This window comes from Podarcis muralis, chromosome Z (assembly GCF_964188315.1).
Source record: "Podarcis muralis chromosome Z, rPodMur119.hap1.1, whole genome shotgun sequence".
NCBI lineage: Eukaryota > Metazoa > Chordata > Lepidosauria > Squamata > Lacertidae > Podarcis > Podarcis muralis.
This window is the reverse complement of record NC_135673.1, coordinates 3,638,471-3,655,125: the sequence shown is the minus strand read 5'-3', so window position 1 is coordinate 3,655,125 and position 16,655 is coordinate 3,638,471. Positions and strand designations below refer to the sequence as shown.

The 16,655-nt window shown below is 45.8% G+C and overlaps 1 protein-coding gene across 3 annotated transcripts in view; it reads left to right on the top strand.

Annotated features, from left to right (window-relative positions):
- The first annotated feature begins 1,039 nt into the window (after positions 1-1,039).
- The window catches only part of CIZ1 (CDKN1A interacting zinc finger protein 1), a 37,347-nt gene continuing 21,731 nt past the window's right edge, over positions 1,040-16,655 (top strand). The window contains exons 1-6 of one of the 3 annotated variants that reach the window (XM_077922186.1): positions 1,268-1,375; positions 2,224-2,319; positions 4,409-4,530; positions 12,421-12,593; positions 14,455-14,599; positions 15,946-16,000. In XM_077922186.1, coding sequence (XP_077778312.1) covers positions 4,443-4,530; positions 12,421-12,593; positions 14,455-14,599; positions 15,946-16,000 — 461 coding nt within the window. In that variant the 5' untranslated portion in view covers positions 1,268-1,375; positions 2,224-2,319; positions 4,409-4,442. Of the gene's footprint in view, positions 1,376-2,223; positions 2,320-4,408; positions 4,531-12,420; positions 12,594-14,454; positions 14,600-15,945; positions 16,001-16,655 lie in introns of all 3 variants that reach the window. The other 2 variants (XM_028715214.2, XM_028715211.2) reach the window with 2 other exon arrangements.

The window sequence follows — 16,655 nt, the reverse complement described above, 5'->3', positions numbered from 1 at the left end:
ATGGAGGGCTTTGTATTTTCTTTCTTTCTTTCTTTCTCTTTCTTTCTTTTCTTTTCTTTTGTTTCATCCTTTTATTTAGATTAGTTTTTTATTGTATGTTGAAAAGTTTCAATAAAAAAACTTTTATATTATTTTATTGCCTTGTGGTCGGTAATTTTGTTTTGGTGGGTGTTGTCTTTTATTAAATTAGATTTTATTAGATTAATTTTCATGCTTTTAGGATGCCACCACAGAATCTGCTGGATGGATGGCACAGAGATAAACTACATTCTGTTTTGTGTCCCATGCAGAGCAGCTTAACAACAGTTTTTCTAAATGCTCATGGTTCTTTCCCAGAGGGACTCACAATCGAAGAAGACTAAATGATTTATTTTATTTATAAAGACCCTGCAAACACAAAACCCGTTAATAAAATGAAATAAAAATTGTTGGAACCAATCAATAGTACCTCACCTGCCTTGCATACAATAGATGGCATTTAAAGAAAGCTCTGGGGAAACTCCCATATTAAAACTGCTGCCAGTCCGTGCAGACAGGATGTACCAGTGCTGCCTGTCAGAGCTGTGAGCTAGATGTACCAATGCTATGGCTCACTCCAAACCACCCTCCTATGTTCCTCTGATGATGAAAAAAGGAAGAACTACCCAGCAACTAACTTTTAACTGCCTGTTTGTTAAAAAGCTACTTCAGAGTGCAGACATGAGTGATTATATATTGCATTTAATATTTTTAATATTTTTTCTGCTATTGAATTTTGTTTCATTTTCCATGCGCATTTCAGAGTATTCACCTTAGGAAGAAAACAAAGCTGCTGCCGCCGCGACCGCCTCCTCCTCACCGCCCACCCCGTTTGCAAAATGATGCAATAAATAAACTTTTATTTCTTTTTTTTTAAATCTCCCTTGCATATTTCAGAACGTTAACTGTTACAGGAAAAATAAATAAGTACGGTACTGAAGCCTTCTGCATCTGCGAAAGGATGCGCTGGAGCGCGTGCGTGGTTACCATCACCCTTCTCCGGTACGTGCAAGGGGTGGGGACACCTCCCCGCCCCCCACCCCAAACACACCCACAAGGTGTCCCGTGATCGCGATGGTGGAAACCCACGCACCCGCACGCGAGCCGCCGGCTCGAAAGCAATGAATGGGTCTCCCGCTGCAGAGCAGCACGTTTAGCTCCGCTCCCATACTCGAACGGCAGCCTCCTACTCCGGTTTTGCCCCGGGGTCTCGGAGCGGGGGGGCGCTTTTTTTTTAAACCCCACCCCCAGCCATGTTCAACCAGCAACAGCAGCAGCTCCAGCAGCAACTGTTGCAGCTCCAGCACCTCCTTCAGCACCAGCCTCAGCACCAGCCTCAGCAGCAGCAAGCAAGCCGGTAAGACCCTCTACCCGAGGCCGGGGATCGTGGGCCTGGCTCCAAGGGAAAGGCGCCTGCTCCACACCCCTTCTTCCCTTGCAAACCTCCTCCGCCCTCCGCGCAGTTTTTGCTGGCTTGACTGCGTCTGCTTTGCACCTTGCTCCTGAAGCGTTCCTGCCTCGAAATTCACTTGCATTTCATATCTGGCCCTTTTAACATGTTTTTTAAATGTGAATACAGTACATATGTATTTAAACTGTACCCTCAAGCGAGCCTTGCTGCACTTCAGGGACTAAGGCTACAGTGGACCTACTCAGAAGTAAGCCCCATTGCACTCCATGGGACTTGCTCCCAGCTATGTGAGCGGGCCTAACAATTTTTGTATGGACTCAAGCTTCAGCACATGCACGAAGATTGTGTGTGTTTGTGTGTGTGTGTTCGCGCGCTTGCTTTGTATAATAACATTTTTCCAGCTTTGGTGCCAGATCTCACAACTCCTGCTGGCATATATTGCTGAGGTCCAAGAATCCGCACATGCATAATTACCTGTGGCCTAGCAGTGTTCATGGTGCAAAAAATATATTTAGCTATTTCGTTACTCTCCAACCCCACCACACACACCGTAAGGAAGAATATTTCCAATATTCCAAGCTTCTTCTAGCGTAAGCCCCCTCCTGGTTCAGCTCCCCACCTGCAAACAAAGCAGCTTGTTCTTTACTCCACATAAAAACAAGCCCTCCCACTACCCAACTGAAAAGGGTTGGCTGGCATACTGTTAACAGTTCTAGGACACAATCCACTGGGGAACTCTCCTGTGCAAGAGCCAAGCTATGTTGTTGTTTGTCAAGTGTTTTGTTGGTGTGCAGGTCTCACTAATTTCACGGAGTCTCCTCGGCCACATCTTGGTATTGAATGGCAGCTTTTGGAAAATTAGGATGAAAAAAAGTCCCTTGTAGGGCATGGTAAGAACAGGTTCTGAAATGAAGTTGTTGTTGTTGTTTAGTCGTTTAGTCGTGTCCGACTCTTCGTGACCCCCTGGACCAGAGCACGCCAGGCCCTCCTGTCTTCCACTGCCTCCCGCAGTTTGGTCAAACTCATGCTGGTAACCTCGAAAACACTATCCAACCATCTCGTCCTCTGTCGCCCCCTTCTCCTTGTGCCCTCCATCTTTCCCAGCATCAGTGTCTCCTCCAGGGAGTCTTCTCTTCTCATGAGGTGGCCAAAGTACTGGAGCCTCAGCTTCACGATCTGTCCTTCCAGTGAGCACTCAGGGCTGATTTCCTTAAGAATGGATGCGTTTGATCTTCTTGCAGTCCATGGGACTCTCAAGAGTCTCCTCCAGCACCATAATTCAAAAGCATCAATTCTTCGGCGATCAGCCTTCTTTATGGTCCAGCTCTCACTTCCATACATCACTACTGGGAAAACCATGACTTTAACTATACGGACCTTTGTTGGCAAGGTGACGTCTCTACTTCTCAAGATGCTGTCTAGGCCTGTCATTGCCCTTCTCCCAAGAAGCAGGCGTCTTTTAATTTCGTGGCTGCTGTCACCATCTGCAGTGATCATGGAGCCCAAGAAAGTAAAATCTCTCACTGCCTCCATTTCTTCCCATTCTATTTGCCAGGAGGTGATGGGACCAGTGGCCATGATCTTCGTTTTTTTGATGTTGAGCTTCAGACCATATTTTGCGCTCTCCTCTTTCACCCTCATTAAAAGGTTCTTTAATTCCTCCTCACTTTCTGCCATCAAGGTTGTGTCATCTGCATATCTGAGGTTGTTGATATTTCTTCCGGCAATCTTAATTCCAGTTTGGGATTCATCCAGCCCAGCCTTTCACATGATGAATTCTGCATATAAATTAAATAAGCAGGGGGACAATATACAGCCTTGTCGTACTCCTTTCCCAATTTTGAACCAATCAGTTGTTCCATATCCAGTTCTAACTGTAGCTTCTTGTCCCACATAGAGATTTCTCAGGAGACAGATGAGGTGATCAGGCACTCCCATTTCTTTAAGAACTTGCCATAGTTTGCTGTGGTTGACACAGTCAAAGGAATTAGGACCACCCAAGTGCTTGTATTGTGGAAGTCTTTCTAGGTACATGGACTGTGTGTGGACCTGCCTTCTTAAGCATCTCCATGTCAACACTGTCCCATAATAATGTTGCGCACACATCCGTCTGTTTAAATATACCCCTATAAAATATAAAAACACTGTTCTCTTTTCCTAAGCAAAGGTTTTGGTATGAGCTGTAGTTCTGCAAAATTGATAAGTTTGTCCCTAAGCTTGCAGACAGGCATATTTCTTACACATATTCACTCACACTCACACTTGACAACATGGTTTCACCATGTTGAATGATATGGTATAATAATAATAATAATAATAATAATAATAATAATATCATTCCCCACCCCACCCCCACCCCCAAATCTATCCACATGCTCCTTGGTACCATTTGAAGCTGCCTTTTAAAAGGGGTATATGATGTCCTATGGGGTGCCCTCTTTTTTTCAAGGAGGGAAAAAAATAGTGAAATAATAATAACCAAAACCAAGCCTTCCGGCGTCTGTCAGGCACCCTCTGAATCCAGCTTCCTTATACTTTGTTGAATGAAATTATTCTGAACCTGCTTAATCCTGACATTGAAAGGCTGCTTAAAACAGTGTCAGTGGTGCATCCAAAACGATGCAAAGGTTGTGAGAGAATTACTTAGGGCAGATGCACACATAGAGGGTTGTATCCAGTGTCAGTCCTGCTTAGAGTAGACCCAAGACTATAATGGGCATAACTAACCTTGTTCTATCCATTTCAGTGTGTCTACCTTGAGTACAACTTAACTGGATGCAACGCATAGTACCAAAAACGTGCTCATTAACTCTATTTGTACAGTTAACATTCCATAAGTTGGCTGGGTCACACTTCAAGGGAATTGTTTTTGGGCAAAAACATCTTCAGTAGTTGCCTAATGTTGCCTTAGGTTTCTTGAGCAAACCGCTCTCTGTCCTGGGATTTCTGCTGATCTGATTCTACCTCCTTCCTTCCCAGGTGTGTGATACCATCGCAGCAGCAGCAGCAGCAGATGTTGAACCTGCGAGCTACTAGTCAAGCCTCGCTCCTCAACGCCAACCCCATGCTCCAGCGGGCCCTGCTCATCCAGCAGATGCAAGGTATAGCGCTTGCCCTCTGCTTTTGGGATGGGAACCCTGCAGGATTGATGCGGAAGAGGCTGAGCAATGCATGCTGGGATACTTGGGAAACTGTCACACTGGATGGTTTTTATTTACTTGGGTATCTCTGTTATTTGGGGGGGGGCAGTGACTCCCAAGGCAGTTTAAGACATTAAAATTACCCAGGTAGGACCTGCAGCAAAATGGTCATTGTTCCAGCCACTCTATTCCACGTCTCACCACCCTAACCACTCCTTTCAATAGCTAGTCTGCATTCTGCTGCTGCCGAGCATGCTCAGTTTTCATAAGCCACCCAAATGTTCTTTGTTCTTTCACAAATATTGGGGTTCCCCACAAAGCTGCTGGTGCCTCCCTGCTCTGGGTGACAGGTGCTGTTCTGGGTACATAAGTAATGGCACTCACCACCCAAACATTGGAAATACAATTTTTAAAAAAACCCCTCCTTCCAGTAGCACCTTAGAGACCAACTAAGTTTGTTATTGGTATCAGCTTTCGTGTGCATGCACACTTCTTCAGATATCTTCTTTTGGTGCTATTGGAAGAAATTTTTTTATTTTGTTTCGACTATGGCAGACCAACAAGGGATGCAGGTGGCGCTGTGGGTTACAAAAGGGCAGGACAAAGATTCACATAACATTTGCAAGTGTGGTCTAAACCAGTGTTTCCCAACCTTGGGCCTCCAGCTGTTTTTGGACTACAACTCCCATCATCCCTAGCTAGCAAGACCAGTGGTCAGGGATGATGGGAATTGTAGTTCCAAAACAGCTGGAGGCCCAAGGTTGGGAAACACTGGTCTAAACCACTGAGCCTAGGGCTTGCAGATCAGAAGATCGCAGTTCGAATCCCCGCGACGGGGTGAGCTCCCATTGTTCGGTCCCAGCTCCTGCCCACTTAGCAGTTCGAAAGCACGTCAAAGTGCAAGTAGATAAATAGGTACCGCTCTGGCGGGAAGGTAAATGGCGTTTCCGTGCACTGCTCTGGTTCGCCAGAAGCGGCTTAGTCATGCTGGCCACAACCCTGAAGCTGTACACTGGCTCCCTCAGCCAGTAAAGCGAGATGAGCGCCGTAACCCCAGAGTCGTCTGTGACTGGACCTAACGGTCAGGGGTCCCTTTACCTTTACCTTTTACTGCAGACCAACATGGCTACCTACCTGTATTGGAAATACAGCGGACCCTCGAGTTATGTACAACTCTGAATACTTAACTTTCAGATTGTGAACGTGGCAAACCCGTCGCACGCATGCGCAGAAGCGCTCTGCGCACTGTGCACATGCACAGAAGTGGCGCCTCCAGTTACGGTCTTTTCAGGTTAAGTACGGACCCCCGGAACGAATTTAATTCATATCCGGAGGGTCCACTGTAGAGGGAATGAACTGATTGAGTTCAGTAATGGGCAGGAGTAGTGGTTATTTTGAGGAGGTGCTTCCTTGATCTCCCAGCAGGTGAGTAACTTTTGTTTATTGGGGACTGGGAAGAGTGAGGCAGTGGTGGGGAGGGCACCAAGATGCAAATACACAGGTAGGATGGCGATACACAGGTAGGATGTCCATTGCTATGTTTCCACTGTGCTGACCTCCCAACCACTTTCCCCACCCCCTCTTGATCAGCAGCAGCAACTCACCTGCTGGGAGGTTAGGTAAATGTCTATTTGCTGCTCCTACTGATTACCCTTATTTACATGTTGCTTTTTTCTGTCATTGAAAAAAAGGCATCCTATATCAGATTCGTAGGTAGCCTTCTTTCCCAGGTACTAATCAGATTCTGAGCTCTTGCAAAGTAGCTGTGCTCTGTGTCTTCAGATCATGTTTTTATTCCTTTTTTTATCCCATTCTTTAAGGCAGCGGTTCTCAAACTTTTTTCTCTGGGCCATACTTTCAGAATAAAAATTTGCTCATGCCACACTGATTTTTTTATTGGTAAGAAATACATTGGGAAACAAAAAGAAACAACTAGCAGTGCTTGATTTATAACATAGAACACAGCTACTTTATAATATGATCATGGAACATCCAGGAAGTATAAAACAATGCAGCTAAATAAGAACATGAATCATTCCCAAAATATACTTATGAGCCTCATTTATGTACATTAAGCATAGCTACAAACTCAGTGAGAGGTGTGAGCTTGCTTTTGCCAGGTACAGTGGTACCTCGGGTTACATACGCTTCAGGTTACAAACGCTTCAGGTTACAGACTCCGCTAACCCGGAAATAGTACCTCAGGTTAAGAACTTTGCTTCAGGATGAGAACAGAAATCATGCTCTGGTGGCGCGGTGGCAGCGGGAGGCCCCATTAGCTGAAGTGATGCTTCAGGTTAAAAACAGTTTCAGGTTAAGAGTGGACCTCCGGAACGAATTAAGTACTTAACCCGAGGTACCACTGTAATCCCATTTAGACTAGGTCTAATTTGAGAAAAACTCATCTCTTTAACACAAAGAAGCCTTTCTCTTTTCTCATCTTTCATATTTGTTCACAACAATATATCAAGGAGATCTGTAGAAGAGTAGCCAATGTTCTTGAAGAGAAGTGTGGAGTTTATGGTTGTACAGTGGACGCTCTGGTTGCGAACATGAGCCATGCAGGATGCATGTTCGCAGCCCGCAGCATCCACAACCCGCAAGCGGTGCATCTGCTCATGCACGAGTTGCGATTCAGCGTGTATGCGCAAAGCGTGATTTAGCGCTTATCAACCGCTGAAACCCGGAAGTAACCCGTTCTGGTACTTCCGGGTTTCGGCGGTCCACACCCAAAAAAATGCAACCTGAAGCGTCTGTAACCCGAGGTATTACTGTATAGCCACAAAAACGTAATTTCTATGCTATGCTATACTGATACCGATACTTTTAAAAATTTTAAGTGTTTAAATGTTTCTTTGGTTATCCTTGAATCTTCCTGCCACTCTTGCCACCCTCTCCTACTACACCAACGTGGCGCACCCTTTGAGAGCCACTGCTTTAAGGTGCTCAGGGATGCAAGTGCGGTTTCCTCCCCTTCCCCATTTTATTCTTGAAGTAGGTTCAGAGTAGGGAGAGGAAACTTATCTCCCTCCAAAAGTTGCTGGGCTCAGCAGCCAGCATGGCCAGTGGTTGGGGACGATGGCAGTCGCAATCCAGGAACAGTCGGGAGTGCCACATGTTCCTCATCTCTGGTTTAGCGGTTGACAGTACCGTTCTATGCATGTCATCCCAAAAGTCATTCCCATTGAGTTCTCTGGGATTTTTTCATATACTGGGAGCGGTGGTGGGTTTCCTATAGGCACCTGGTTGCCACTGTGAGAGGAGGATATTGTACTAGGAGGGCCACTGGCCTGGGATAGATATAAGATATATGTTCAAAAATACAGTAAAGATTCGCTATCTATGCTAGCATTCGATTGACGTTGGAGAGAAATTGAGTTGAGAAATAAGATTAAGGGTACATATTGATACGGGAATGTAATAGATAAAATGTAAAGAAATTTACAATAAAAAGAGTACATTCATTTGTAAAAAAAGGAATATACAACGGGATTGACAGGAAGTCCGTAGTGTTGGTACATATATGATTTTGGAATTTTTTTGTCTTTTTGTCTTTCCTTAAGGATATAAATTTTGTATGTAAACTTTGTATACATGTTGGAAGTTATGGTATAATAAGCCCTGTAATGTAATATGACAGTGTATGCATATGTAACATAAGAACGTTAATAAATAAAAGCGGGGGGGGGGGGGATTGGCCTGATCCAGCAGGCTCTTCTTAGGTTCTTATGAGGTTCAAGGTTACCTCAGTAAGCCTTGTGGCTGAGCAGGGGAATTGAATCTTGATCTCCCTGGCAGTGACAATCGGAGCCCGGCATGCACAGTCCAGCCCTTGCCGCTGCCGAGGAGACACCAGTCCTGAGCCACCATGTGAGGCTGGAATGACCCCAGCCTTGCAAAGCAGCACAGGGCTGGCTTGGGGAGGGCACCACACTCCCCAGAAAAATGCTACGCATGATGCTACACCCCTGGTCCCAGTTTCACACTTAACACAGCGACAAGGAACCTCTGGCGCACGGGTGGAATTGGCCCTCCCAGGCTGTTTGGAGCCAACCACGTCCACCTTCCCTGCATCCACAATCACTTGAGCTCAAGTCGGGAAGATTTTCATCTTTAAACTGTTTAACATGGTTGCACTGAGAGAGGTCTTTGTTGCATGCCATGTGCTCCAGTTTAAAAAATTACATAAATTTGAAACAACCATAAACACTCAGATAAATGTTTATGAATATGTTTAGAAAGTTGCGTTGAAGTGTACATAGCAAAATTATTATGGATATGAAATGATGTCTAGTAACATGTATCACTTAGATTGGTGGCATTAAGTAAAGTGTATTTTGTATAAATAACACTTAGAGGCCAAGATGAATTTCCTTTGTAGCTGCAGCTTGAATTCTTCCTAAAGTTCTGCTGCATGGTGGCAGAAGAAGGTGCCAAATTTGGTTGTTTGTTTGTTATAGTGGTACCTCAGGTTAAGTACTTAATTTGTTCTGGAGGTCCGTTCTTAAGCTGAAACTGTTCTTAACCTGAAGCACCACTTTAGCTAATGGGGCCTCCTGCTGCCGCCGTGCTGCCAGAGCACAATTTCTGTTCTCATCCTGAAGCAAAGTTCTTAACCTGAAGCACTATTTCTGGGTTAGCGGAGTCTGTAACCTGAAGCATATGTAACCTGAAGATATAGGTTAGGTTGAGAATAAGTGGCTGGCCCAAGGTCACCCAGGTCCTGGTCTGACACTCTAACCACTATGTCATGCTGTCTCTTAACAAAGCTTTGAATTAGCAGGCACTCCAAATTCTTCTATTGTGTCTCTGACTTGGAGGTTCAGTCACCTTGAGTTGTTTGACAGGCTTCACCCACCTGCCAGAATGTTCTGCAGAGGGTTGGCCTGTTCTCCATCCAGCTCTCCATCCAGAAATTGTTTAACACCTCTTGCCCAACCAGCCACCACATTGGCTCACGTAGTTTTACGTCTCCCCTCCCAAGTCTGAAGCTGCACACCTGTACATCTAAAACCATTTTTTAAATCATTTGTAACAGCTACAATCTCTCCTTACCCCACTCATGTGCCCACTCAGCTTTCGATTGGCAGAATTGGCACTACTGCAGGTGCCCCATGATGCTTATTACACACTTGTAAGAACTCCGATCGTTCATTGTGGCGGCACCTGCACTTTGCGGCTCCCTGCCTATTGATATCAATCAGCCTCCTTCATTGTAGTCTTTTCCGCACCTGCTAAAAACGTTATTGTTTAGACAAGCCTACCTAGGTGCCTAGAAAACATGGAGTGAAATATAATTTGTTTGAGTATTTTAACTTTTTGTATGTTTTGATGTATCGTATTTCCCCTCCCCTCCAATTTTATGGTTTTATCTTTTTGTGAACGGCTTTAAGGTTTTTCTTTTTAAAAACAAACAAGCTGTGTATAAATTTTATTAAATAATAAAATAGCATCGGCTGTTGAAGCATGTTCTAAGTCAGCCTTTCTCAACCTGTGGGTCCCCAGATGTTGTTGAACTACAACTCCCATCACCCCTAGCTAGCAAGGCCAGAGCTCAGGGATGATGGGAGTTGTAGTCCAACAACATCTGGGGACCCACAGGTTGAGAACCGCTGTATCTAAGTGCTCCGTGCAGGCATTCCCTCCAGATGTTGCTGGACTCCCAGCTCCCATCATCATTGGCCATGCTGGTTGGGTCTGCAGATATTTGGAGTCCAATAAAGTCAGGAGGGCACAGTCCTAGCCATTCTGTAGTATAGTCGTGCCTTGGATCCCGAATTCCTTGCGACTTGAATGTTTTGGCTCCCGAATGCCACAAACCCGGAAGTGAGTGTTCCGGTTTACAAACGTTCTTTGGAAGCCAAATGGCTTCCGATTGAGTGCAGGAAGCTCCTGCAGCCGATCGGAAGCTGCGCCTTGGTTGTCGAAGTCAGACGGACTTCCGGAACGGATTCCGTTCGACTTCCGAGGTACGACTGTACAAGCCAAGTTCCTATTTATCGTTTTAGAAGAGATAAGAGATAATGCCCTTTGAGATTCTCTGGGGAGGTGGCTGTGTTAGCCCAGGGGTCAGTGCAGGAAAAGTGCTGCAGCAGAGCTTCACTGACTGATGAGAAAGTCCATGAAAGGCTCGGAGTGTGTTCCTTTTCAGATCCTCAGAGCCACTGACCTTCCAATCAGTTAAAAATCAATTGGGGGTGTTTGAGGAATACTGATTATTTATCAGCTGCCTGTGGGTAAGCTGGTGCCAACAGTGATAAAACGAAAGGGTTGTTGCATTTTCTGATTCATACGTATAAAAGTATGTTTTATCCTACAGATTTGCAGTTCCTTTGGTGCGGGAGTGGTGGTCGGAATATGACTAATATCCTATTTATTTTAAAATTTCATTTATTTTTGTTTTATCTCCCTCTTTCTATGTATGTGTGCGCATAAATATGCATGTTCTTATAGCCTTTTCTTTTTTAAAAACAGGAGCTCTCCTCTTTATGGAGTTGATTATTCAGGGCTTATGCAATTGATAATCACATTACCTTCTGTAATAAAGAGTTGTCTGAGCACTGACAGTCCTCTGAAATTTCCTGGTCAACTGCAAGGTTTGGGTTACGTTTGAGAATACTTGATGCCCAGATACTTCGTATCTGAGAAAGATCTGAGTGAATAATTCAGCGGGTGTTTTAACCTGTGGTTTCAGCAGTGGAAACTGGTAAACTGAGTGTGTAATTCTCCCCGCCCCCTTTTCTGTAGCAGAATTGGAGGTGTGGTTTCTAGAGAGCTAACCAAGCCTTTGAGCCAGGGGTCAGCAAACCTTTTCAGCAGGGGGCCGGTCCACTGTCCCTCAGACCTTGTGGGGGGGCCAGACTGTATTTTGAAAATAAAATAAAAATGAACCAATTCCTAGGCCCCACAAATGACCCAGAGGTGCATTTTAAATAAAAGGACACATTTTTCTCATGAGGCGGCCAAAGTATTGGAGCCCCAGCTTCAGGATCTGTCCTTCCAGTGAGCACCCAGGGCTGATTTCCTGTGCCCATTTAATCATTACATCTTAAACACCTTCAGCTGAAGCGCTGTGTACTTGTATCTACATCTGTCTGCATTATATAAATAATGAGTTGTTGGCTTTTGGGGGTAGCTGCTTAGAGAACATGGGCTGTATTCTATGTTCATCCTACTCAGAGTAGACCCACTGGAATGGATAGTAATGACTAACTGGGTCTTTTAATTTTGGTGGCTGTACTCTGCCTAGAACTTGGTTGTCTACAACCCAATATATGCAAGGGTGTAGCAGCCCTGAACTGACCTTAGAGGATCTGAGCCGTGAACTGATTTGGAGTACTTCCACAGTGATTGTGTGAGTTTTGTTTACAGTGGTACCTCTGGATGCGAACGGGATCCGTTCAGGAGCCCCGTTCGCATCCTGAGTAAAACGTAAGATGTGACTGCGCGTGCGCGGGTCATGTTTTGCTGCTTCTGTGCATGCGCATGACATCATTTTTGAGCGCATGTGCGAGTGGCGAAACCTGGAAGTAACACGCTCCGTTACTTCCGGGTCGCCGCGGAGCGTAACCTGCAAACGCTCAACCTGAAGCACATCTAACCCGAGGTATGACTGTGTTGTGTATTACTGCTTCTGTTATGTTTGCAGTTGTGTAAATCTTTTCATGTTGTAAGCCGCCTTGAGCAGAGTCTTCGCTATGGAAAGGCAGCATACAAATAAAAGGAGGAGGAGGTCCTGAGCATGGGCGCAGTGACCAAACCACAAATGGCTTGTTCTCTTTTGTGTCTTCAAGTTGCCTGGTACTTAACATGGTGTCTCTGTGTCACTCCGCTATTTTCTGACCTTGGTAGGTAACTTGAGAGGCTTCAACATGGCCGCGGCCCCTGTGCTCCAGCAGTTCTTTCCGCAGGCAACAAGACACTCCCTTTTGGGTCCACCTCCTGTTGGGGTCTCCTTGAAGCCCACTCGCCTGGCTTTCCATGGGGGCCTCCCTTTTCAGCGGCAGAATCAGACCTTTCGCAAGGTGAGCTCATTTTGGGTTATTGTTCTTGTCGTTTAGTCATGTCCGACTCTTCGTGACCCCCTGGACCAGAGCATGCCAGGCACTCCTGTCTTCCACTGCCTCCTGCGGTTTGGTCAAACTCATGCTGGTAGCTTCGAGAACACTGTCCAACCATCTCGTCCTCTGTCATCCCCTTCTCCTTGTGCCCTCCGTCTCCCCCAACATCAGGGTCTTTTCCAGGGAGTCTGCTCTTCTCATGAGGAGGCCAAAGTCTTGGAGCCTCAGCTTCAGGATCTGTCCTTCCAGTGAGCACTCAGTACTGATTTCCTTCAGAATGGAGAGGTTTGATCTTCTTGCAGTCTATGGGACTCTCAAGAGTCTCCTCCAGCACCATAGAGATAATTAGGCAGTGATTAAAGGCAACCAAGGTATAAATCTTGATTGCCAAAACTCCCTTTTGAGATAAGTGGGGACAGAGATTAACCCCTCATGCTTAGAAGACATTCATCACACTGGGAACAAAGAAGTTTTCAGTGCGGGAGAAGTGCAGGAGTAGCGATATTGTCCAGTGACACTCATTGTTGTGTCATCCCATCCCTCAGCGGTGAATGAAATTTAGTGAGACATGCCGGTATATCAGACAAAAAGCCACGATTCCGAATAATACAACAGGTACTTCAATGTGAAAGAGAAAACAGGGCGGAAGTAATTGTAATCTGGAAAACTAATGCAGTGTTCTGCACAGGCTTCTGCCAGCTGGGGGAGGGCAAGGCACATGGGGGGGGGCAAAGCTCTTAAGGAGGGAGCAGGCCCCCTCAGTATTGGGTGGTAACTTTGCGTGGCACTTCAGCACATCGCATGCTGTTGGTCCCCTCAATGGTGGGGGCAAGTTGGCACCTCTGGTTCTTCTCATGAGGTGGCCAAAGTCTTGGAGCCTCAGCTTACAGGATCTATCCTTCCAGTGAGCACTCAGAGCTGATTTCCTTCAGAATGGATAGGTTGGATCTTCTTGCTGGCACCAAAATGCTGCTTAAAAACTCCCAAAAACATGAAGAACCTAAACAAACAAACAAACACCCATACAGTATCCTCATAGCTAATAATTTCAGTGTTTCCAGGAACTGTTATCTTTTAGCCTGGTTGAACAATGTTTTTAAATTCCTCCTGAAAATTGAAAATGAAGAAGGCAGAGCTACATCACCAGGGAGAGTGTTCTGTTGTGGTCAATTTTCAGTTGTGTTGAGTTTCCCCACGTTCAATTGTGGTGAATTTTGGCCTGTTTTTGAAGTCTCTCCTCCTATGCTTCTGGCTTTTATTTCTACGGCTACTCTGCAGCTCACTGATTCATGAGTGAAACTCAGTTGGTGCTGATGAAAAGGCTGTTGATTCAGCAAAGGCCTCAATTAGCACATCCTTCTCCAGACTACCAACTCCCATCAGCTGATGATGAAACCTATAGCCCTGCAAAATATGGAGAGCCCTGCTCTGGAAGAGGCTGCACCAGCAATTTTAAAAACAAATTTCTCTTTGCTCATGTAGCACCCACCCACCTGAATCAGTCCCAGAGTGCTGGGGAATCAGTGTTGGGCTGCAGCAGAAAAAGGGAATTGTAAAAAAAGCTTCTCCCTTTAGCGGATTCCTCCATGGGATCAAAAGCCGTTTTTGTGTGAAAAGACTGAGCTCTGTTCAGTTCCAATCCCAAGCACAAATTCCTATGCACAGAATATGTTCAGAGGTACGGTTTTTGTACCTCATTCTGGTTGGTCATTCTCGGGGTACAAATATGCAAACAAACAAATAAATAAGACGTAGTTCCAGCAAGCCTGGCTCTGCGGATTGTTTGCATCTCTCTTTTCTTGAACCATCGCATTCTCCACTGCAGGACTTCTCGAGGACCTCTGAGAGGAAACGGGAGGCGGATTCTGCAACTTCCTCCTCTCAGGGCCAAGGAGCGGATGAGAGCCTGCCTGCGCTGGATATGCCTATCATCAAAGAGGGGCCTGAGCAGCCGAATTCTCCACCTCCAGGTAGGAGAATACTTGAGTTTGCTTTTTCCTCTCCAGCGACACAGAATAGGAAGGTGTTTTTAAAAAAATAAAATAAAAAATGAGCAGGTGAAGATAAGTTGTGCTGAATCATAAAAAATGTTTGTTTAATCTAGCATCTTGTTTATCACAGTGGCCAGCCAGAGACACTGGGAAGCCCCTGGGGGGCTTGGGAGCAAGAACCCTCTCTCAATATTGTTGCTCAGTGACTGGTATTGAGAGGCATGATTCTGGAGGCAGCATCAGGACTGCCTGCCATTGATAGCCTTGTCCTGCTCTATAAACCTGTTTAATCCCATTTTGAAGCTGTCCAGGTTGGTGACCATTGTTGTAAACAAAAATCTGCTCATTTTCCCTTATGGGGTATCCAAGAGCCCATATAGAGTCCTTATGTAGGTTCCCTATCAGTAGGAGAAAATAACAGAGGCCAACCAGAGAATATTGAGAAGCAAAGCAGCTAGTAAGCCTGATCTTTATTGATCTGTTGCAACAGGGTGCTCCCCCACCACACGTAGGAGGGAGGAGGAACCCAGAACAAAAGTGTGCCTGCCCTTATATAGACATTTTAAATTCCCTCCCTGGAGTCCAAGACCACCCCCAGAAACATCATACATACATCACAGAAGGGGTGTAGCTCAAGACCACCCCCCAGATACATCATACCTACATCACAGAAAGGGCAGTCTACAGCAGAAATAATCTGAGTGCGTTGTTTACCTCCTGTCTGCCAGGTTACCTGTTAATGCTTACTTGATTGGATACCCTGGGGAGCCTGGCCAGTCTTTTGTAATGATAAATACTGAATAAATGATAAATGATGAATAAATGTAATGATAAATACTGAAAAACACAGACATACTGTTAAGACAGGATTTGTGAAGGAAAAGACAATGGGGAGGCTTTTCCATTTTCCTTTGAGCTTGCAGAGAAAACATTTGCTCAGTTTGGGAATCAAAATGGTTTCAGGTCTGTCTTCCTGTGCTGATCTATGTGTGTGCTTGGTTGGTACACTTACGAACATTTAACATATATCTAAGACCTCAAAATTCCTATCACACCACTACTGCATCTTCTGGTAGCAATTCCATTATTTAGCTCACGTGCTGTGTGAATAAGGGCTTCCACTTACCTGTCCTAAATCACCCACCATTTAGTCTAATTGGGATGACTCCCTGCCCACCCCCCCAAAATAGTAGCTAGCAGGAAAAGCAGTCGAGGATGATGGGAGTTGTAGTCCAACAGCATCTGGGGACCTGAGGTTGAGGAACACCACTCTAGAGGGTACTTGGCTGCTCTGAAGCAATAACTTCCTTTTTCTGGGCCCACAGAGACTCTGGCAGAATCCTCTTCAGCCGACGAGCCGGCAGCCAAGCGGCTCAGAAGGTAAGGATGGAAGTTGCCAGGATCTGCACCCCGAGCTGAATTGTAAGAACAGCTTTGCAAGGTGGAATCCTAAAGATCCACATGGCGCATTGTGCCTCTCTTTGCTGGTGGGCTGGCTTCTCCAACAGGCGCAGCGCCGCTGGTGGCTCCACTGGGCCTGGCACTGCTGGTGGGAGTGGCTGTGCAGGATCACCCAGAGGCCCTGCTCCCCAGCCCCCTCCCCCTGTCTAAGGGCTTGCACCGTAGCCTGCTGGACAGACAAGCCCTCATAAGCTCCCCTGCCCACCTCCCAATGTCCCTGTAGGTGTCATTCCACTTGTGGCAGAAGCACTGCCTTTGCAGTGGCAGCTATGATCCATTTGGGCTTCAGCAGGGACATGGCATGATCTCTGTGTTGGCCACAACCATCTGGCGGAGAAGGGACTTTTCCTATACATGCCAGAGCAGCTTCCTGTCATCAGTGGGAGTGGCACGGCCAGAGAGGCCTTCCTCAGGGTCAGCCATGGCAGCAAGGTGAGGTCTGGGTAGACAGCTCAGCCAGAGGAGAAGAAGAAGAAGAAGAAGAAGAAGAAGAAGAAGAAGAAGAAGAAGAAGAAGAAGAAGAAGAATTTATTATTTATACCTCACCCTTCTGGCTGGACTTCCCCAGCCACTC